Source organism: Colletotrichum phormii (genome assembly GCF_030913505.1).
Source record: "Colletotrichum phormii strain CBS 102054 chromosome Unknown BDP81scaffold_5, whole genome shotgun sequence".
Classification (NCBI taxonomy): Eukaryota; Fungi; Ascomycota; class Sordariomycetes; order Glomerellales; family Glomerellaceae; genus Colletotrichum; species Colletotrichum phormii.
Window position 1 is genome coordinate 1,312,170 of NW_026851447.1, and position 21,380 is coordinate 1,333,549.

General features: G+C 54.0%; 7 protein-coding genes across 7 annotated transcripts; 3 read left to right on the forward strand and 4 right to left on the reverse strand.

Moving 5' to 3' along the window:
- Window positions 1–1,328: 1,328 nt before the first annotated feature.
- Window positions 1,329–3,893, forward strand: BDP81DRAFT_421546 (basic region leucine zipper). Its single transcript, XM_060589923.1, has 2 exons — window positions 1,329–2,129; window positions 2,947–3,893. The coding sequence occupies exons 1-2, from the start codon at window positions 1,826–1,828 to the stop codon at window positions 3,489–3,491; spliced, it is 849 nt and encodes a 282-aa protein (XP_060448239.1). The 5' UTR covers window positions 1,329–1,825; the 3' UTR covers window positions 3,492–3,893.
- Window positions 3,894–4,625: 732 nt separating this feature from the next.
- Window positions 4,626–5,881, reverse strand: BDP81DRAFT_421549 (uncharacterized protein). Its single transcript, XM_060589924.1, has one exon. The coding sequence runs from the start codon at window positions 5,732–5,734 to the stop codon at window positions 4,973–4,975; it is 762 nt and encodes a 253-aa protein (XP_060448240.1). The 5' UTR covers window positions 5,735–5,881; the 3' UTR covers window positions 4,626–4,972.
- Window positions 5,882–6,537: 656 nt separating this feature from the next.
- Window positions 6,538–7,629, reverse strand: BDP81DRAFT_313512 (uncharacterized protein; the record flags this gene model as incomplete). Its single annotated transcript, XM_060583898.1, has 1 exon — window positions 6,538–7,629. The coding sequence occupies one exon, from the start codon at window positions 7,627–7,629 to the stop codon at window positions 6,538–6,540; it is 1,092 nt and encodes a 363-aa protein (XP_060448241.1).
- Window positions 7,630–8,787: 1,158 nt separating this feature from the next.
- BDP81DRAFT_369462 (oxoglutarate dehydrogenase) lies at window positions 8,788–12,496 on the forward strand. The gene is made up of 2 exons (XM_060586588.1): window positions 8,788–11,532; window positions 11,587–12,496. Exons 1-2 carry the CDS (start codon window positions 8,943–8,945, stop codon window positions 12,126–12,128), a joined length of 3,132 nt encoding a protein of 1,043 aa, XP_060448242.1. The 5' UTR covers window positions 8,788–8,942; the 3' UTR covers window positions 12,129–12,496.
- Window positions 12,497–14,003: 1,507 nt separating this feature from the next.
- On the forward strand, window positions 14,004–16,429 carry BDP81DRAFT_180787 (aminotransferase class I and II). The gene is made up of 7 exons (XM_060582280.1): window positions 14,004–14,359; window positions 14,674–15,149; window positions 15,214–15,577; window positions 15,634–15,646; window positions 15,726–15,849; window positions 15,900–15,979; window positions 16,036–16,429. Exons 1-7 carry the CDS (start codon window positions 14,272–14,274, stop codon window positions 16,286–16,288), a joined length of 1,398 nt encoding a protein of 465 aa, XP_060448243.1. The 5' UTR covers window positions 14,004–14,271; the 3' UTR covers window positions 16,289–16,429.
- A 1,046-nt stretch (window positions 16,430–17,475) lies between these two features.
- On the reverse strand, window positions 17,476–18,300 carry BDP81DRAFT_512721 (uncharacterized protein; the record flags this gene model as incomplete). Its single annotated transcript, XM_060595802.1, has 2 exons — window positions 18,000–18,300; window positions 17,476–17,942 (listed from the first exon to the last, which is right to left on the reverse strand). Exons 1-2 carry the CDS (start codon window positions 18,211–18,213, stop codon window positions 17,476–17,478), a joined length of 681 nt encoding a protein of 226 aa, XP_060448244.1. The 5' UTR covers window positions 18,214–18,300.
- Window positions 18,286–20,692, reverse strand: BDP81DRAFT_314072 (uncharacterized protein; the record flags this gene model as incomplete). Its single annotated transcript, XM_060583961.1, has 3 exons — window positions 18,286–19,353; window positions 19,413–19,850; window positions 20,000–20,692. The coding sequence occupies 3 exons, from the start codon at window positions 20,690–20,692 to the stop codon at window positions 18,286–18,288; spliced, it is 2,199 nt and encodes a 732-aa protein (XP_060448245.1).
- Between the last annotated feature and the right edge of the window lie 688 nt (window positions 20,693–21,380).

The window sequence follows — 21,380 nt, forward strand, 5'->3', positions numbered from 1 at the left end:
ACACCAGAAACCCGCGACCATGCCCAAAACAGACCAGCCGAGTCATGATGGACCCGGGTTTTCATCGCCAGCAACGAACAACGTGGTTGGGACTTGGGATTGCTGCTGATTGTTTTGTGACCGTAGCGCGGGTATTGCACTTACCGCCGGTATTTAGTACCGAAGCATTAATAATCTTCCACGAGCGATGCAAGCCACAGCGTAAGTGGACTCATGTGTGCGCACAAAACTTAGAATCTGTGTAATAACGTTTCGTCAGTGGAATGTTTCTGGAGCTCAATCCAAGAGAGGCCACACTGGCTGGCAACGTCTGAATTTTCTCACACCCAAAGATTTACATAAATACGGAGACATGGGAGATCGAGTGGAAGGTGAAGCCCCCGAGACAAATGTCGATCAACCAAAAATGCGACTTGAAGACGTCAATTGCCAACAGCCCGAAAACGAGGGGTGTCGGAACACTGTCAGGCCAGAGATGCGCAATTGCCGCGGGGCTTTCAGATCGTTCACCAGCCTTGGGTGAGTGATGACGGGTGGATGTGTACATAGGCACTGCGTCCACAGCAGTGTGGAGAGGGGCTCCAAGATCGAGTGCTCATGCTTACCGGTCATGGTTCCGGGAGTTGGAAAGGGTGCGCTCGGAAAGAAGGCAGGTTATGAGAGTACTGCTGTTCGGAATGTCCTATCGCTGTGACTTGGCTATAATGTCATTCCCGGCAAATGTAGAAGCTTAGCACATATCGACTGGGGTTCTCGCAGGTGATTGGATGTGACTTCAGATGGAGCACGGCCCCGTTCATCGGCCGGTGGGGGGCTCACATCGCCCCTGTGGTACCAGGGACCTTCAGATCAGCGCAAAAATAGCGCAGCGCTAGCGGTACTCTCAACATCCGAAAGGGCGAGGTGCTAATAATTCCGGTGTGATGTTTACCTCTTGCGTGCGAGAATCAGTGGAAGTGGTGGGAGAGGACGTGGGCGTAAGCGTCGTGTGTGGGTGGAGGTTCCAGGCCTGGATGGCTAGCATATGCCTGGCCACCACTCTCAAGTCTCAATGGAAGTATCTCCCAGGCGAGACTTGTGCAGCCTGCAGCGGTACGCAGATGCGTGGGGTGCCCTCTCTGCAGGGAAATGAACAAGGGGGTCGGCCAATGGTCGGAGCCAACCAGCAGCGCGGAGCACCCTTGGGGCATTGGGGGGGGGCCCCTCCCCTCCGGGCACTGAAAGTCGCGCTGTCGGGTAAAGAAGTTGACTAATACTATCCACTCGGCCTGTGTCCGCAACCTGCCTCTCCGAACAAAGGCTTCATTCTCGCCCAATTTGACTCCTCTTCCCCCATCCCATCCACTCCTCCCTGAACCACCCAACAGTCCAGCCAGAGACCGAGACGAACCTCGCACTCGACAACCCAGACAGACAGACACCCGTTCAGGAGAACATCCGACCGACACATTCGACTTCTACCGACCATCGCCAGGTCTCGTCTTACATCTACCCGATTCGACGCCAAATTTGCCCCTCCATCGTCGCCGACTTCACTGCCGAGCACGAGCAAAAGTTGGAATCGATCCCGGTCCTCAAACCGCACGCATTTAATTCAACTACATTGGGGGGTTTACAACCAACGCGGCCACAACACCAACCCACTTAACGCCATCGCCGCCGTTCTCGACTCGACCTCTGGGACCCAGTCTTTTACAACCACAAAACAAATCGACACCCTCGTCCTCGAGTCGATTTGAAGGAGCCCTTTTGCTCTTCTGCCTCTCTATTCTTTGGTTCCAACACCGCCGGCTTCGCAACCGAGAGCCTTCACCGGCCGAGCGACATGTCGCCTTACACAAGCACTGGAGGTGGGCGCGCGCCCAATGTGTCTCGCTACCTGCGTGACCTGAACACCGTCAAGGAGCCCGGTTCCGCCGAGGAGAACTTCACGTTTGAGGATGATCTCGCCATGTTCACCAACACTCAATTTTTCGACTTCGAGACTGGCCAGCACACCGACTACCAGGCACCGCCCAAGAAGGCCGAGACCGCTACCGCCGCTGAGCCCCAGGCTCCATCCAGCGCCGTCACCGAAGAACTGACCTCTCCCATTGGCGACTTTGGCAACGTCGACTTTTCTCTGCCAGGTGAGACGATGCTTTCTTCATGTTTACTTGGAATTGGTGTATGGTCTCCTTTTCGTTCACGTTGAGGTATTTGGACCTGTTTGGGATTCTGAATGGGATTTTGCTTGTGCACCAAAAGTCCCAGCTCAGTCACATCATCGTCATCCTCACTCCTCATTACTATGTTCATCACTCACACCATAACTTTCCCTTCAACCATCTGCCACGTTACAGACAGCTATGGGCACAATCACTTCAGTATCGGGCGAATGGGAAACAGATGACGATTCACCGTTCAGACACGAGTCAAGTGGCTTCTCTGAACTTTAACCTCAAGCCCTAATCAGCGATCAGCTCAACTTTCACTCAGGGTCGCAGCCAAGTGCATGCGACCGCCTTATCACCACCAGCATTTCGAACCTGTCTTTTCTTACCCCACCCTGTTCATGCGCAGTCCATGTTTCATTCGGATATCTTGATTGGGAGAAGCTGTCTGCTCTTATGCAGGTTGCCGGCGTGCGGTATTGAGGGAGAGCTGCGACTCCAGATTGGAGCTTACAAATTGCCGGGGGATGGTGCAATATCCCGTGACTTTTCGTCATCCATCCTAGCAGGGATGTTTCGACCATCTGGGCAGCCGCCATCCGACACCGATTAAGCAAGTGCTATGGTTGATGGTCTTGTATCTCCAACATTTAGACTCGTCGATGCGGTTGTTCTTTCGATCAAGCGCTATCCGCCCCGTCTTTCCCCTCATTCCGCCGTCTCAACGACGCCACGATGCCAGGAACTGATAACTCCTGCCTTGAATCATCCATCTGACCATGAACAATGACAGGCGAATTCAACTTTCACGATTTCACCAACCCCTACCCTGCCTCGGGCGTCCCGCCCTTCGCCGAAGGCCTGGGTAACCTTCAACCTCTCCAGCCTAACCCGCAACCCACCTACGCGGCGCCTCCTGGATCTCAGCAGCACAACCACCACTATGCCGCACCCACGCCTTCAGCCGCCGATACCAGAACTCCTGAGTCTTTGAACGGAGTCAGCAGGCCCGGCCACAACTTTGAGGAGCAGTCTCGTGTTGCCGCAGAGGAGGACAAGCGCAGGAGAAACACCGCCGCCAGCGCCAGGTTCCGCATCAAGAAGAAGCAGCGTGAGCAGGCCCTCGAGAAGAGCGCCAAGGAGATGTCGGACAAGGTCTCAGCTTTGGAATCGCGCATCAACCTTCTCGAAACCGAGAACCGCTGGCTCAAGAACCTCGTCATGGAGAAGAACGAGGGCAGCGAGGACATTGCTTCTATGCTCAAGGAATTCCAGAACAAGCAAACCAAGGCGACCGCGACATCTTCGGACTCTCTCAAGTCTGGGGAGGCAAAGTAGAAATGGGAAACTTGGTCAACACTCGGAGGAGGCACTATATTCTCTCCGACTGACGCCTGTATGCAATGCGTTTCATGTTCAAGACATTGGGTTTTATTCTGGCACCAAATGGAGTTTGATACCGTGGAGGGACGAGGAGACATGCTGTGGGATGGGAGTCGTGATAGGAGGCTAGAGGGGAGATGAACGGGCGGTACTATTGAGCGGCTTGTTTTTAACGATTGGCAACATGTGATGAGATTTTTACATGTATCTATACCTGCACGAACTCATGATCTGGGGCGTGATAGAGTATATCACAGCAATGAATTACACGGATGGGTTAATCGACCCCAAGGCTATTGACTTAGTCAACTCTAAACTATTCAGGTTTACCAACCCTTTCCAAGCTCTTGTTCCTCCCAGCGTGTGTGCTCAGGTTAGACTCGGGTTAGAAGGTCTCAACATCCCGCAACTCGAAGGCGTGCTCCCGCGGTCCCCATCAGGTAGAGTTCAACCACCCCAAGCCTGCGCAGGCATCCCCTGGCCTCACCTGCTCTTGTGCCCATGACGGATCGGGGGAGAAAGAACCGCTGTTCGGCTGTAATGTTCGTGTTTACCGGTGATCCCCGCGCTCTTCTCCACCGCACCGACATGCCTCCCATTGAGGCAGAAAACGGGCAGGAACTGATGGCCAAGCCGCCACAGACTCGAGGGTCTCAGGGCCTAGTGTAGAGTCAGTCGGTCGGGGAGGTACGTAGCGCCGTGTCTCGCCCATGGCCGGGCTGGTCAGGGTAGGGTTGGATATCCGACTCTACTGCCAACGGGGATCCGAACGGCTTGGTTCGTTACGGGTACGGGTACTCCATCAGTCCATCGAACTCCAGACTTCAGACTCCCAGAGAACGATGAAAATTCAGAATCCGCTAATCCATAACGACATGCTCTACGCGGAATGTGGTAGGTTGGGTGAGAAAGTAATACGCATTATACGGCGTGGGATAGGACGGGACGAGAGCCGACGATGGCGAAACGGAAAATACTGTCTGTCTAGGCCAAGGGGCGGGCGGGCGCGGCGCGGCGGGCTCAGGACCAGGTTGGAGGAGTCTAGGAGGACGGTAGGACAAGACGGGATGCGAGACTTTTGGTTGAAATGGAGACGATTCATTTCTCGGGTGCTCGGTTCTTGACTTCTCGTGCAGTAGTTTTACGCAACTACTCGGCCTTACCACCTAAACCCTCGTCGATACTCCAAAAGAGTCAAGGGGGGGAGGGATGGGAGGGATGGGGGTGATGGGGGTCCCCCTTGCTATTGGGAACTACTATAGTACATCCACTTAATCCTACAATATCTTTGACAAACTCTTTCCAGGCTCTTCTCACGAGTCTCTCCGAATGAATAAGTCTCACCGAGTGGTACTTCGTTACAGATGTGAATGGAGAGACGGGGAAAAAAGGGGGGAGTGTCTCTAGGTGTCCAAGTAAATTTACTTTCCACATCTTCACTTTCCAGCCTCGGCCCCATTCTTCTCCTTCTCCCCCCTGAGCGAAGCAAGACGAAGCTGGTTCCTCTTACCCAAGATCCTCACCGTGTTGCGCCTCTCAATCTCCGTCATCTCGCCCCAGTTGCTGATTCGCGACATGGTGCCGTCCTGGTTGACTACCAGGGGGCCGAGGTGGTCCAGCTTGGTTGAGGCGTCGCCGCCGCTCATGTCGAGAGTGATGGTGTTGCTCCCGCTGCTACTGCTGCTGCTGACGCCCTTGTTGTCTCCTCCTCCTCCCGCGGAGTTCCCGCCAGTAGCACCAGACGACGACGAGGTCTCGGTCTCGGGCAGCGGCGGCAAAGCCAGGGGTCCATCCCGCCTCTCAGCACCAGCGAGGCCCTGATCGTCGCCCTGGGAGTGAGGCTGGCGCTGGCTAGAATCGGCGCCACTGGTTTTGGGACTGGCCTCCGCGGGGGCGTTTGATGTCGTTTTTTTAGGGGCCGGTGACGTGCTTTCCGTGGGGTGGTGCTCTCGGTGGCTACCAGTACCAGTACCACCACCGTTCAGGTTCTTCTCTTCACCTTCACCTTGACTTGCAGCTGGCCACATTGTCATCGACTGAGGGCCAGATGATGTGCTCATCCTGTTTTTGAACGTCAACCTCGTTGTCGTCGCGGTGGCGGCGGCGGCGGTCAGCGCGGGTGACGGTCTGAATGATTGGCGGGTTGAGAGTCGGAGAGGCGCGTACAGACGTGGGATGTAGCCGAATGGTGGTCTCATTTGGACAATGTCTTGCGTAAATGGGTTTCGTTTTTGGTATGGTAATTACAGCGAGTTTTGAGCCTTTGGAACCCGAGGTTTGGGGGGTTTGAAGTTTGAGAGGGCTTGTTGGTGAGTTGTGGTGAGTTTATCGACGATGTTCAAGGTGAGAGTGAGGTGGGTCCCCCGCTTGGCGTCGGAGTTTCCAAAAGTATCTGCTAGTAATTTCCAGACCCCGACTGTTTTTTCCCTCTTACTAGTCTTGTTCAATCATTTCAACAACCCAGACCACCAAAGTGGATGGCTAAATCGTCTGACTCTCTATGCATTCTCCCTCCACATCGGTATTACAACCGTCGTCATTACTCATAACAGCTGGGGTTTCTCTTGGCATAGTCTTTGCTGAAAAACGCGGTACAGTGGTGATGAAGAATATGAGTTGAGATATATCAGCGGCGGGTTGTCTTGTCATACACTTGCGGGCGTACCGGCCTACACATCGTAACTTGGTCACATTTCCCCCACGCGCGCGGACCAATATTGCAATTTGGTTAAGTCTCATTGAAGAGAATCTTTTGTCTATGGTTATGGAAGGTGGTACATCAACCTTCTCCGATGGCGTGAGCCATGCCACCATGGTCTAGGGCAACTCACTGCCCGTCTCTAAAGGAGATCTAATTCAGAAAGCCTTCCGTTGGGTATCAGGTATCGGCTTGCGTCATCAACGGCCCTTGTGAGGGCCCGGAAACTGATTCTATCCTCCCAAACGCCATCAATGCCCGAAATTGCTAACAAAGGAGAGAAATATATGCAGCTGGTCATTCTTAGCGACGGCTTTCGCCGCTTGTACGACGACGGTCAAGACGTCTGACTACCGCACCGAGAACGACCTTGAGGATGTTGTCTGCTGTGAGCACACCGCGGGTACCGTTCTCCCAGGTAACGGTGTCGACCATGTCTCGAAGATCGCCGTCACATCTGCCAACGAGGTCATCGTCGAGCTCTCGGAGCGCCTCGCGGGCACCAGGCTCGTTGCCGACCTGAAAGAACTGCACACCAACCTGGTGCATGGGAGCGTCGAGCTTGTCGAGCTTTTTGGCTGCGTACAGGATGGTTGCCTCAACGTCATCGGAGGGGGCACCGTCGGTGATGACGATGAGGTTGATGGGCTTGACGCTCTCGATGTCGTTCTTCTTGGTCTCGAGGAGCTGAAGATAAGGTTTGAGGATGGCGAGGAGGCGCTGACCCGTAGGCGTGCAACCGCGGGGACGAACCGACGTGAAGATACCCTCCACCGTGTCGGCACGACGGATGCCGTAGTAACCACCGGCGGCTTTGCCCTCCCGAGGGCTTCCACCTGCCAGGGTCTTATGGTTGAGGAAGTAGAGGTCAATGCCGTCCTCGTCATGTGACGTGCAGATCGGGGCGACGTTGCGGATGACACCCTGAACCTCGAGCCACGAGCGGCCGGACATGGACCCCGAATCGTCAATAACGAAAATGGTGTCGAAGGAGGAAAGGAATGCGTAGGGGTCCTCTGGCGTCGAAACGCTCATGCCGGTGCTGGAAATGATGGAACCGGCGGTGGACGGGGTGGTGGACAGGGCGGGGGAGGGGCTTCTAACAGGTCCACCATTGCTTGCCAGGTATCCTTTTACCGATGGAGCGGGTGCTGTAACCGAGTAGGCTGGAGGAGCATGGTCGGGAGCTGAGGGCTTATCAGCGCTTTTGGTCGGAGATGGAGGAGTCACGATAATCTTGGGTGAAGACTCACGATTGGCGGGTTTGACCGCAGGGCTTGAAAAGGGATTGTTGCTGCCGGGTGTCGACATATTTGATTGGGATGCCTGCTTGGACTTGCGAGATGAAGATGACTTGCGGCCAAGCTTCTGCTTGAAGGTTCCGAAGATAGACATGCTGATCTCAGGTTTCTCGCTGGTGGAGAAGGAGTTTGAGAAAGGAAAAGAATCGCCGAGGTAAGGCATTGTGAAGGTAGTGTGTAGAGTGCTGCTGCCGCAGTGAAGTTGATATAAGTGTCAAAGTGGGGTAGAAGCCGTCGGGGAAGGCGATGTGGTTGTTCTTTCTCGAAGGAAAGTTTGCGGTCAAACAGAAGTTCTCCAAAGTTTGAATCGATGGGGTATGCTATTCAGTCAATGTTATGGGCCACAAAGGTGTAGTGTCAAGTTGTCAGATGAGTTGATGCTGCTCAAGTCTTTGTTGTCGTTGTTGTTGTCAATGAATTGGGTTCCATGGGTATGCTGAGTTACTTCAAACCAGTCATCTTATATTTGATTCTATCCATTGCCTCTGATCAAAGCACTCAGAGCCTTGACAAACTAATCTGCCTGATAATTATGCCTCAGTGTTTGAAATCAATTATCGCTTTGACAAGCTCCTTACCGAGTGAATATAATCTTTGATATTTTGAAAGTCGGAGCAGGCTCCACGGGGCTTGACTCCGGGCGGAGTCAAGTGAGGTGGCTTAGGTCAGGTCCGGAAGTGGATACACGCCAACTTGATTGGCCAGGGAGGTCAAACCTGCCACACAGGCTTTCTTACACAGCCGTATTGGCTCACATCTCGTGCTCTTGAAGCATCAAAGCAGTGCGCATAATAGCCACACGTGGTTCGCCCCTCCAACTTTGTTAGAAATTGAGTCCCTGGATGCCTCGGACGGACCTGGATCTTGCCAAGTCGAAAGCGTCAGGATTTGTCTACCCAGATTCTTGGGAATCAGATTGCATCGTGGCTTTTGGGGGAAAGAGACGACAAACGGTCACGTGACGTTTTTATTTTATTTTTAATTAGCTGTTTTCGGTTGACTTGCATCATCGACCAATGAGGACTGGGGGTCACACTAGCCACGTCCAGCCACAGGAAGTGCGCCACTTCGAAGCTCACACTGAAGAGCCACCCCGGATCGCATTTCTAGACCTACCTTATGCATGTCAGAAAATATCGGTGTATCCAGTATTTATGTCTTATCGAGCTGAGCAGGCGAATGATATGTAAATCTAGGTCAGCTGTGGAAGGTCAGCCGTACCTACTCATGTGGGGCTATAGCTTTTCTCCACCAGTCCAAGACAGATTTGCCGCAGGCCCGTATGAACCCGACCGCTTACTCCCGAGGACCGACAAAGTTCCGTCTTTGCTTGCCTCCTTTCCATCTTTTCCATGCTCATCCAGCTCACGGCGTTGACCTTCCTCCACAACCGTCTTATCCGCCACCATGTTGCGAAGCTCTGTCTATAGAGCCGGCACTCGGGTGCTTCACACCTCAAAACCTACAAGCTCATCATCATGCTTCTCTACCATCGCGTCGCGAACTTCGACGAGGAAGCTCGCGGCTGCCCGTCGCCCCCTGGCCTTGACCAGCCAACGTCACTATGCGAGCGCGACCGACAATGCCCCGAACCCCAACGATAACTTCCTGTCCGGCAACACTGCCAACTACATTGATGAGATGTACATGCAGTGGAAGCAAGACCCCAAGAGCGTCCACGTCTCATGGCAGGTCTACTTCAAGAACATGGAGAACGGCGACATGCCCATCGCCCAGGCCTTCACTCCTCCCCCTTCTCTGGTTCCTGGAGCCATTGGTGGCGTCCCAGCACTCGGTGCTGGCCTCGGCCAGGGCTCTGAGATCACAAACCATCTCAAGGTTCAGCTTTTGGTGCGCGCCTACCAAGCTCGAGGCCACCACAAGGCCAATATCGACCCCCTGGGGATCCGAAACGAGTCTCAGGGCTTCGGTAACATCAAGCCCAAGGAACTGACTCTCGAGCACTACCAATTTTCCGAGAAGGACCTCGATGCCGAGTATGAGCTTGGACCTGGCATTCTGCCTCGCTTCAAGAAGGAAGGCCGCGAGAAGATGACTCTCCGCGAAATCATTGATGCTTGCGAGAAGATTTACTGCGGTTCCTACGGCATTGAGTTCATCCACATTCCCGACAGAGAGAAGTGCGACTGGTTGCGCGAGCGAATCGAGGTCCCCCAAGCCTTCAAGTACTCCATCGACGAAAAGCGCCGCATCCTCGATCGTCTCATCTGGAGTTCCAGCTTCGAATCCTTCCTTGCCACGAAATACCCCAATGACAAGCGTTTCGGCCTCGAGGGCTGCGAGACTCTCGTTCCCGGTATGAAGGCCTTGATCGATCGTAGCGTCGACTACGGCGTCAAGGATATTGTCATCGGCATGCCTCACCGTGGTCGCCTGAACGTTCTGAGCAACGTTGTAAGAAAGCCCAACGAGTCTATCTTCAGCGAGTTCGCCGGAACTGCCGGCGCCGAGGACGAGGGCTCTGGTGACGTCAAGTACCATCTTGGTATGAACTTCGAGCGCCCTACGCCCTCCGGCAAGCGCGTCCAGCTCTCTCTTGTCGCCAACCCTTCTCACTTGGAGGCCGAAGACCCCGTTGTGCTCGGCAAGACTCGCGCTATCCAGCACTACAACAATGATGAGAAGACGCATCGCACTGCCATGGGCGTTCTGCTCCACGGTGATGCTGCCTTCGCCGCGCAAGGTGTTGTCTACGAATGTCTTGGATTCCACTCTCTGCCCGCCTTCTCTACTGGCGGTACGATTCACCTCGTCGTCAACAACCAAATTGGCTTCACCACCGATCCCCGTTTTGCCCGCTCCACGGCTTACTGCACCGACATCGCCAAGGCCATCGATGCGCCTGTCTTCCACGTCAACGCCGATGATGTCGAGGCTGTCAACTTCGTGTGCCAGATGGCTGCCGACTGGCGTGCTGAGTTCCAGCAGGATGTCATTGTCGACCTTGTTTGCTACAGAAAGCACGGTCACAACGAGACCGACCAGCCCTCCTTCACCCAGCCTCTCATGTACAAGCGCATCCAGGACCACGAGTCTCAGATTGCCATTTACGTCAACAAGCTTCTCGAGGATGGCAGCTTCACCAAGGAGGATATTGAGGAGCACAAGCAGTGGGTGTGGGGTATGCTGGAGGAGAGTTTCTCCAAGTCCAAGGAATACCAACCCACCTCCAAGGAATGGACCACCTCTGCGTGGAACGGCTTCAAGTCTCCCAAGGAGCTTGCGACTGAGGTCCTTCCTCACAACGAGACAAGCGTGGACGGCCAGACCTTGAACCACCTCGGTGAGGTCATCGGCAGCACCCCCGAGGGCTTCCAGCCTCACCGCAACCTCAAGCGCATCTTGTCTAACAGGACCAAGTCTGTTGTCGAGGGCAAGAACATTGACTTCCCCACTGCTGAAGCCCTTGCGTTCGGTTCCCTTGTCACTGAGGGTCACCACGTTCGTGTTTCCGGTCAGGATGTTGAGCGTGGAACTTTCTCTCAGCGCCATGCTGTCTTCCACGATCAGGAGACCGAAGACACCCACACTCCTCTTCAGCACGTCAGCAAGGACCAGGGCAAGTTTGTCATCTCCAACTCCTCCTTGAGCGAGTTTGGCGCCCTCGGTTTCGAGTACGGCTACTCGCTGTCTTCTCCCAATGCTCTCGTCATGTGGGAGGCCCAGTTCGGTGATTTCGCCAACAACGCGCAGTGCATCATCGATCAATTCATTGCTTCCGGTGAGGCCAAGTGGATGCAGAGAACTGGTCTTGTCGTGTCCCTGCCTCACGGATACGACGGCCAGGGTCCGGAGCATTCTTCCGGTCGTCTCGAGAGATGGCTGCAGCTGAGCAACGAGGACCCTCGCGTCTTCCCCTCCCCCGAGAAGCTGGACCGCCAGCACCAGGACTGCAACATGCAGGTCGCATACATGACCAGCCCTTCCAACTTGTTCCACGTCCTTCGCAGACAGATGCATCGTCAATTCCGCAAGCGTAAGTTCACTCTGATCATTCCTTTTCCGTAGGTCCTATTGCTCACTTCACTAGCTCTCATTATTTTCTTCTCCAAGGCTCTGCTCCGCCACCCCTTGGCTCGTTCCAACATTGAGGAGTTCTCTGGAGACTCTCACTTCCGCTGGATCATCCCCGACCCGGAGCATGAGACTGGTGTCATCAAGCCCAAGGAGGAGATTGAGCGCGTTATTCTCTGCTCTGGCCAGGTCTGGGCTACTCTGTCCAAGTACCGCGCCGACAACAAGATCGACAACGTCGCGTTCACCCGTATCGAGCAGCTGAACCCCTTCCCCTGGCAACAACTGAAGGAGAACCTCGACCAGTACCCCAACGCCAAGACCATTGTCTACTGCCAAGAGGAGCCCCTGAACGCCGGTGCCTGGAGTTTCGTCCAGCCCCGCCTCGAGACTCTGCTCAACAACACTGAGCACCACGACCGCAAGCATGTCATGTACGCTGGCCGTGGCCCTAGTGCATCTGTTGCCGCTGGTAACAAGGGTCTGCACAACAAGGAGGAGCAAGAGTTCCTGGAGATGGCTTTCTCTGTGAAGCAGGACAAGCTGAAGGGCGAGTAAACATTGCTTAAAATCAAACAGACAAGACATAGCGGGTGAATGGGAAGAGCCTAAGGACAGGCACGGGCAGGATCAGATTAGTGGGAGCGACGCCTTCCTTGTACAATTGTAAAATATACCTCTGAGTAATACCACAGACGTCTCCATGGTGGAGAGATTGTGCCATTACAAAAGTCAGGTAGGAAGGCACGGAAGAAGACCTGGCTGGTAAAAGGTACATGCCGTCAGAAAACAGCCTCTGATACTTGATGTTAGAATCCAGTTCATTTGTTCAAGCAATGCAATCATTTCCCATACTGGTGATCATGAAGCCGTGTGGCAAGGCCGGTCAAGAAGACATTACCGATCTGGCGCAGTTTGACGTTACATTCTATTGCTTGCAGAGATACACACCATCACGAATTCTTATTTTTGCGTAAGGCACCAAGATTCCTCCAGAAGGTGTGAGTAAGCAGAAGGGCACTTTGTATGGCCCAGACCGCCTTTCATATCCAACTTTTCTGCCGACTGCTCAGATTCCGACAATTACCTAATCACCCAAGTCAACCTCCGTCCAATATCCGTAGATATCGCCTAAATACCACTCCCTCGACCGGCTTGCATCATCGGCCGTCTTCCGTCTCTTACAGGGGCCGTGACGGGGCCAAGATGGCGCTAATGAGGTCTCGGTACACGGGGCCCAGGGAACTATGCATTCGCTGTCGCCGGTTTCGTGAGGTTCTGCAATCACGGTTTCCGGATTTCAGAGATTGCTCGAGGGTTATTTTATTTCATTTCGTGGACTTAACCCCGCTGAGTGGCCATATGTCACTAGGTAGCGGCTCATTCTGCTGGCCGTGATTCAGCTGGTTGGATTCTTCAAAGACTTTCATCACTTTCGGATCTAGAGATACTGTCAAATTCGATGATCGGGTGCGCCGGCCCACGACAACACAAGCGCCCTGAATGTCCCGGCAAGTCGTGTTCGGGACCCGCCCTAGCTCCCACGATTGGGCCAGGAGTTCAACAACCCAGAGACGCTGTGCAACATCCACCATGTGTACCGTGAATACTTGCGATAAATCGAGATATCGTGCCCTTTACTAGACTCTGGAGACGGTCTGGCGAGGGCCGATTCCCCCCAGAAGTTAGGCCCTCACGGCCCTCAATCCGGGACGGGAGACGGCTACCTGCAGTGATTGGGCACGAATCGCATTCGCAACTGGGTACGGGGCAGGCCGCGATGCGGAGATCCGCTTTGGAGCAGGACACTGACTCTAGACACCGCTTTTTTACGTACTGTAGTAGTACCAACCCGAATCGTTGACGTTGGCGAGGAAGAACGAGGGGCAGAGGAGGGGCAACTTCCGGGCACAGAAACGCGCTGGCGTTGCGTTCCTTGATGAGTGTCCTCGCGAAACATAGTACTGTCCTCTGCGCTGCGTTCACTCTCGTCACCGAACATGTCTACGATAGGTCCTACCTAGATCGACGATCAGGGACTTATTGGCTTTTGCCTGAAGACGGCACAAGCGGCACGGATACGGCGCGGACTAGACTGCGAATGGGCTCTGGCTGTAGACCAAAACACTGTTTGCTGCTGTTCTCCTTTCAGGACCTGTTTTGACCCCCCGTCGCCCTGCGAGACTCGGTGACCATCCGCCCAACTTCGTCAAGTGACAGTCCCACGTTCATCTTCGAGAAGGAAGAAATCGGTCTCCTGGCCTATCAGCGTCCCTATCGCATTCTGAATACTCCACCTCTGGAAGAGCCTGCATGGGAGCTGCATTCTTGACCTGCAGGGATTCCCAAGCCAACGTCAGGACCCAAGTGCCGGTGAAGAGAAGCCTTCCACTTCGCAGCTTCCCCGTATAAGACGTTTTCTGTGCCCCTCGCTGCCTCACCTTGAAAAGGTGAAGAGCCCTTTTTTCCCCCTTTTGTTTTTTTAGCTTCACCTTTCCCGCACCTGCACTCTCCCTTCCTCACCTTCCCCAGATTTTGCCCCAGCCAGGTGATATCGGAGAAACCTCTTTCACCGACCACAAAACTCCCGCCCTACCCCCCTTCAATCGCAGCTTCCAGTATCCAGCTGTTGATACCTCCCACCGTCACTTCCACAACAAAGCCCACACACACATTCATCAGCTGCGTGCAACAAGGCAACATGTTCAGCAATCGCAAGTTCTCCATCAACCGGCACACCGGTGTGCCCAAGCCGAGACGCTTCAGTGTCGGCGAGGTTGGAGGCAACGGTAAGAATAATAAGACTAGACTCCTTTCTCCATTTCTCTACACATGCCACTCCAGCTATCCAAACGGTGCCTTCCTCTGCTCGATATTTCCTGGCTTCATTCAAGCTATGCAGATACGCACAACAGGAAGGATGGGAGAAAAGCTTGTTGTCGAGCTGTGGTGTTGAGTGCGGGGTAGGAGCTGAGCAGAGTTGCCCCTCGTTCTCCACACAGCTCCAACTCAAGCTCGATGTCATTCTTGGCTTTCTGATCAGCGCTCTTTAGTTGTGATAGCTTCACCACAAGAAAATAAAAATGCTGACGTTTCCCCTCAGAGGTCCAGTCAAAGACTCACAGACAGTTCCGCAATGCCCACGAGGGCCACCAACCCCACGCTGGTCTCGATGCTAGCCGTGCTTCCACTGGTGTCGTCTGGTGTACTGAGCGCGCCTCCGAGTACGGTTTCCTCGAGGAGCCCGAGGCTTGGGCCAACTTGGGCCAGGGTGCCCCCGAAGTTGAGGATGACATTGCTGGATGCTTCCCCCGTCCTACCACTATCGACATCTCCATGGCCGGTCGCGAGTATGGTCCTACTGCTGGTATCAAGGAACTCCGCGAAGCCGTTGCCAACCTCTACAACGTCATGCACCGCGAGGGCAAGGACAGCAAGTACACCTGGGAGAACGTCGCCATCGTCCCCGGTGGTCGCGCTGGTCTGATCCGTATCGCTGCCGTCCTCGGAAACTCTTACCTCTCCTTCTTCTTGCCCGACTACACGGCATACAACGAGATGTTGTCTCTCTTCAAGAACGTATGTATCTCCTTCTGATTTTGAAGCATGAAAGAATGACTAGCATCTGACACCGGGTACTCAGTTCTCTGCCATTCCTGTCCCTCTGGCTGAGGAGGACGGCTACCACATCCACCCCGACCGCATCGCCGAGGAGATCTCCCGTGGTTCCTCTGTCATCCTGACCTCAAACCCCCGCAACCCCACCGGTCGTGTAGTTGCCAACCCCGAATTGGCCGAGATCCAGGATATCTGCCGTGGCCGTGCCACCTTCGTCAGCGACGAGTTCTACTCCGGCTACAACTACACGAGCAACTGTGACGGCAGTACCATCTCTGCTGCCGAGAACGTCGAGGATGTCGACGAGGATGATGTTCTCATCATTGACGGCTTGACCAAGCGCTTCAGACTTCCTGGCTGGCGTGTCGCGTGGATCATTGGTCCCAAGGGTATGTGATTGATGTTTCATGGATCTGATGAACCACTTGCTAACATGGCTTTGCAGAATACATCAAGGCGTAAGTTCTCCCTTCACATGTCTAGGATATGGTGACCGTGAGATCGGTATTAGGGACTAGGATACTGACACAACTTTAGCATTGGCTCTTGCGGTAGCTACCTCGACGGTGGTGCCAACCACCCCTTCCAGGAGGCAGCGATTCCCATGCTCGACCCTGCTCTCGTCAAGACAGAGATGATCTCCCTGCAGAGACACTTCCGCGTAAGTCAAGTGAGCGGCTTTGGGTTTAACAGTTTCTTACAAGCAAACAGGACAAGCGTGACTACGTCGTTCGCAGACTCCGCGAGATGGGATTCATCATCAAATACGTACCTGACTCCACCTTCTACCTGTGAGTTTCTGTCGTTGAAAGAGCCGCGGATAAGCGCCTAGACTGACAACTTCTAGCTGGCTCAACCTTGAGGGTCTCCCCGAGGCCATTGCCGACGGTCTCAACTTCTTCCAGGCCTGTCTTGAGGAGAAGGTCATCGTCGTTCCTGGTATCTTCTTCGACCTGAACCCCTCCAGACGTCGTGATCTCTTCGACAGCCCTTGCCATCACTTCGTCCGTTTCTCCTACGGCCCCAAGATGGAGACCCTGAAGAAGGGATGCGACGGTATCGAGCGCGTCGTCAACAAGTTCCGCAAGTCATCCGACTAGACGTAATAGAGTGGTTCAAGGATAGAGGATTGCATGGAGTTGGAAACGGACGACTCACGACAGATGAAGATCAAATACCCTAGTCTTCATTGCTTGCATGTATACACGAAGACGGCACAACTGATGCCGAACAGACCAACGCGCCAGTAGAGCGTGTTGACATCAATGAATTATCGCAACGCAACCAAACTTGTATTTCTTTTCTAGTGATGTAACAGCGGCGATGGGAAACTTCATCTCACGGGCATGTCAATTACTCCCAACCTTAAACATTGAAGTGCGATGAGCCTACTATGGCAGAGATTCCTTGGGCATATCGTTGAAGCCCCGCCTAGCTCTCTTACCTGCAGATTTACCTCATCACGTCCACGTTTTCAAATCACGATCAACCGGGAGACCAAGTTTTTTTTTTACAAGACTTTTATGCTTTTTTTTGTACTTTTCTATCGCCAATTTTCTCTGAGCCAGATCCAGTCCCTCGGCCACGACACATGTTTCCTCGAAATTCCGCTAGAAACTTCAGTGACCAATGTACCTAGCCAGGGACGTTCCCCCTGGAAACAAAAGGAAAAGAAAAACCGAAAAGCAAATGATTTTTTTGTGATTTCGTCGTTTTCTTCCGCAACTGCCAATCTCGAACCCAATTTTTCCTGTATCCATCCCCCAATCCTCCGAGATGTTCCAAAGGTCTCGCAAGTTGGTTCCCAATGGAGCTGAAGGAATCGGGGACGCATGTCCAAATACTCCAACATGTTGAGAGAGAGAAGAAGTCCAAGTCGTGGGATTCCCAAAGATCATTAAGGCTTTTGACGTTTTTGGTCCTATAGACCGCGCCCAGTGCTGTACTGGTGATGGTGGTACTGTTCTCTGCGTGTTGAGAACTTTGCCTGTTGTTGGCACTGCTCTCGCGATGTGGGGAGAGCCTTGCTGATAATAATATTAATGGTGATGGCTCTGATTTTGAGCTCTCGGAAGGCAACATTGGCAGCGGTGAAACTGCCGCTCTTTTTTTCTTTTTATGGTTGCCGTTGGAGAGCCCCGTAAAGAGACCAGGAGAAAGCAAAATCGCAAGCGTGTCGTGAATCGTAAGTCGTACATCGGCTTCCTCGTTCTTAGAGGAAGCTTCGTTGGTGAAAAAAGAACGCAGAGTGAAAAGCAACGAAGTAGATTTGGCGCGAGGCCACCGACTACTTCATGCAGATAACGTGAGCGCTGGTGATGGAGGCAACAGAGATGGAAGTGCCCGTATCGTTGCGGACGGTGATGACGGGAGTAACCACCAACTGCACGCGCCAATGCTCAGCCTGCAGAAGCTGCGGGCCAATGTTGGGCGCGATGCCAACCATGGTTCCGGTGTTGAACCGCGCTCCAGTGTCGGGGAAGCGGAACTCGAAAGTCCATCGCGAGGTAAACATCTTCGCCGAGATGGACCATGCCTTCTCGCACATCTGGCGAAGCACCTCGTCGGCCCTCTCGAGGTCGGGACCACCTTCAGACTCGGGCAGCAACAAAGGCGAAAGCATCTCGCGGAGCTCAGCCTGGAAGTACTCGATGCGGTGGTTGCGGTAGGCGTCGTAGCGCTCGTGGTTGACGCAAGAGTTGACAATGGATGCAACTCGGTCAATACACACCTGAAGAGCACCGCCTTGACCCGCTGTATGGGTATGTCAGCCATAGTCTTGCATCATAAGAAGTGAGCGATCAAACTTACCAGGGAGATTCTTCATCTCGTGGCGAATCTCACGCAGCTGGCGATCAGCATCAACCGAAAAACCCTCCCAGGCCTCAGAAGTGAAGATTCGATTAACCAGGAGGTCAATCATGGTGCGAGAGATGAGACAAGCGCGGCTCATGGGGTCGTTCATGTGCTGGCGGATGTAGGACCACGCCTGCTGCTCGCTGAAGGGAGCATAGAGCTTCATCATGTAACGAAGGATGGCAACATCGCTAGAGCGCGACAGAATGCTGAGGTCAACGTCCGAGGCAAACTGGAGCACCTAGCCCCGCGCAAGACCCCAAACGCCCTCAAGAGCACGAGCGTAGCGTTCATTGTCACCGCCCTCGTCCTCGCCAAAGCCGTTGCCGGGAGCTAAGGGACTGGTGACTGCATGGCTAGGGCCATTACCACCCTGGCCAAATGGACCGGGACTGAAAGCTCCTTGTTGACGGATGTTAGCCGTATGGTGGCTGTTACCGGACGAGTTGGGGCCGTGGCTACGAGTGCGCTGCGGAACCATCGAGTAGTCATTGTTGTATCCCATGTGGTTCGAGCCCATACCGTACTGGGAACCATGTGAGCCTTGACGACCCGAAGGAACTAGAGGAGACGGGCGACTAAAGCCACCACCAGGTCCTTCAAAGTTGCTGTAGTGAGCAGCGGAACGAGGGGTCGGGCTGCGGAAAGGGGTGCTGCCTCCGTTGAAGTTATGGCGAGAGCCAGCATTGGATCCTAGACCGTAACTGATGTTGTAAGACGGATCGTTATGGAAGCCACTGTTGTCCGCGTTGCCGTACATGCCTGGGTGGAACTCAGGAGCATTAGGACGGAACGAGTTGCGGTGGCCCATGGCAGTGCCAGGGCGAGACGGCACGTCGAACTGGCCTCGGTGGTTGCTGGGACCCGCAAAGCCGTTGGGCTGCTGGAATCCGCCGCTGAAACCGCTCTGAATGTCCCGGGTTCGCGGGTAAGAACCGGCATGCTGAGTATGGGCGCCGCTAGATGCGCGTGTCCAGCCCGCGGATGACCCAGAGCGACGACCAGGGCCATACATGCCCGGGAATGAAGTGGGAGGGCCATTCTGGGCAGGTGGAAAGCCCACCATGTTCTGCTGGTAGTGGAACGGCTGCATAGCATTGTCCAAGGTGGGGACCATCTCATGAGATTCAGAACCACGAGCAAGACGTGCATCTTGAGATCGCTGGAGCCGCTTAGCCGACTGGGGCTGATTTTCTTTCTCAAGCGCGGCGATGCTCTCGGTACTGAGAATGGCAATAGCCTTGGAAGAGTTCTCACGCTCTCCGTGCATCCAGCGGGAGCTGGGGCGGTCCATGAAGTCCTTAAGAGTCTGTTTTGGTGTCATTAGCTGAGCTAGTTCTTCAAACACCAAGAATCATGGAAACGTACCTGAAGCAACTCAGTCACAACCTGCTCTCTATCTTCATCTTCCTCGTTGTTGCGAGGATCGAGGCGGGCCAAGAACTCGAGAACCGTGTTCTTGTGGTTCTCCTGCTCGACGTGGTAGCGCGCGAGACGATCCTCCAACTCCTCGTACTTGCGGTGAACCTCGGCAACATCACGCTTGAGCTGCTCACGCTCCTCGGAAATGATACTGGCCTCCAATTTGTTGGAGCAAAGAACCTTGTCGTTGTACTCGAGATCGATTCTGATGTCCGCGACCTCATTGACAGCCTGGCGGAGAATGTCATTAACCTTTTGCGAGTATACCTGAAGGCCATCGCAAAGGTCGTTGGCAATGTTGGCCGGAATACCAGGAGTGCGGCGGATCGCCTGCTGGGTAGTCATAATTCCGGCTTGAACTTGCCGAGCGGGAATCCAAGCAGGCTTTCATCTCTCGGTCAGTAATTTGGTCTAGCGCAATGAACGAAAGCTGAAACAGGGAAAAACAGAAGATGGAAGGTGAGGATGGATACAGGGCGATGAGAAGCCCGGCTGAAGGTGAAAGAAGGCTCCAAGTGTAAAATGTGACTTACATGGTCTCTGGCCAGCTCGGAGCGGCGACTCTCCCGGAGAGGGCCAGCCAAAGGTCCGTCAATCTGACAGTGAGTAGCCATCTTTGCGATAATCTCGTTCGTCTTTACGAGTTCAAGTTTTGGCTTGAGCTTCGTTTTGTCCTCGATAGGGGCAGGAACCTGTTGGATTCGTCGAGTGTCGTTGTTCAAGGAGCCCGGAGTATGATGGCCAGGAGTCTTGACGTTGGTGGTAATTCCGAAGTCACGGATAGATGTAGCAGACGGCAACGGGCCAGATCGATGTCCCAAGGCGTTCGGCTGTACGGCAGAACGACCAGTTGGAGTTGCAAATGCCGTTCTCTCAGAGGGAAAAGAAGCCTTTCCTGTTGAGAAATGGGAAGGATTCCGACTGACAGCACGATTTGGGTTCTGATTGTTTCCCTGATCCTGACTCCTGGCGGAATTGAGGTTCGTCGGCTGGAGCTTCGGTGGCTGGGGCAGCTGGTAGTTCCTGTGATTGGGCTGCGAATTTTGGTTAGAAAGATCGGCCGCAAAGACATCTGAAGGTGATTGGGCATCGCGAATGGTGCTATCAGAAGACGAGCTGGGAGTGTTTCGGAAGGATTCGCGAGTCGCCGCAAACTGAGGCGAATGTTCGGCGAGACAAACGCCTCCGCGTCCAGAGCCAGAGCTCGCGCTGCCTGGGTGGGCCATCGTGACTACGCAAGGCCGATTGCGTTGGAAAGGTATGGGCGCTCGGGAGGTGTAGGATGAAGTGAAAGGCAGTCTTGAAGAATGTGGAAATACTCGTGGAATATTTCTAGACTGGTGATGAATGGGCGAAGAGGTTGAGTGATTGAGAAGCTCTGTAAATCTCGAGGGTGGGATGTAGAAGTGGTGGAGGGGTTGTAGACGATTTGAGAAAGAAAAGTGAAAAAAAGAGTTGATATCTTCCAAGAAGGCAGGAGCAGCCCACACTAGCTCCTTAGGGGCACTCAGGAAATTTCGAGGAGAATACACACATAGATGAGTAAGGTAGGGTGAAGTAGGCAGTGTCCATTCTACCACCTCGCCCAGGTGAGCCCAGGTGAGCCCAGGTGAGCCCCGGTGAGCCCCGGTGAGTCTGGTGACATCCCTGGATCTATGCACCTTGCCAAACAGCCAAAACATCCACTCGTCAACCCACTTGAGCTGGCCTGTAGCTGAGCTAGAGCCATTTGACACTGGAAGAATGAGAGGAAGAAATGAGGCCATGTGGATAATTGAACAATGTGCAAGCTTGTTCCCCAGACACTTGTCTTCGAGGCCACAGAGGAAGAGATGGTGACGGCCACTTCAGTCACACGGTGACTCGAGCCACATGGCCTAGCCATGTAGAGTTCGTAGCAGTATGAGAAAGTAG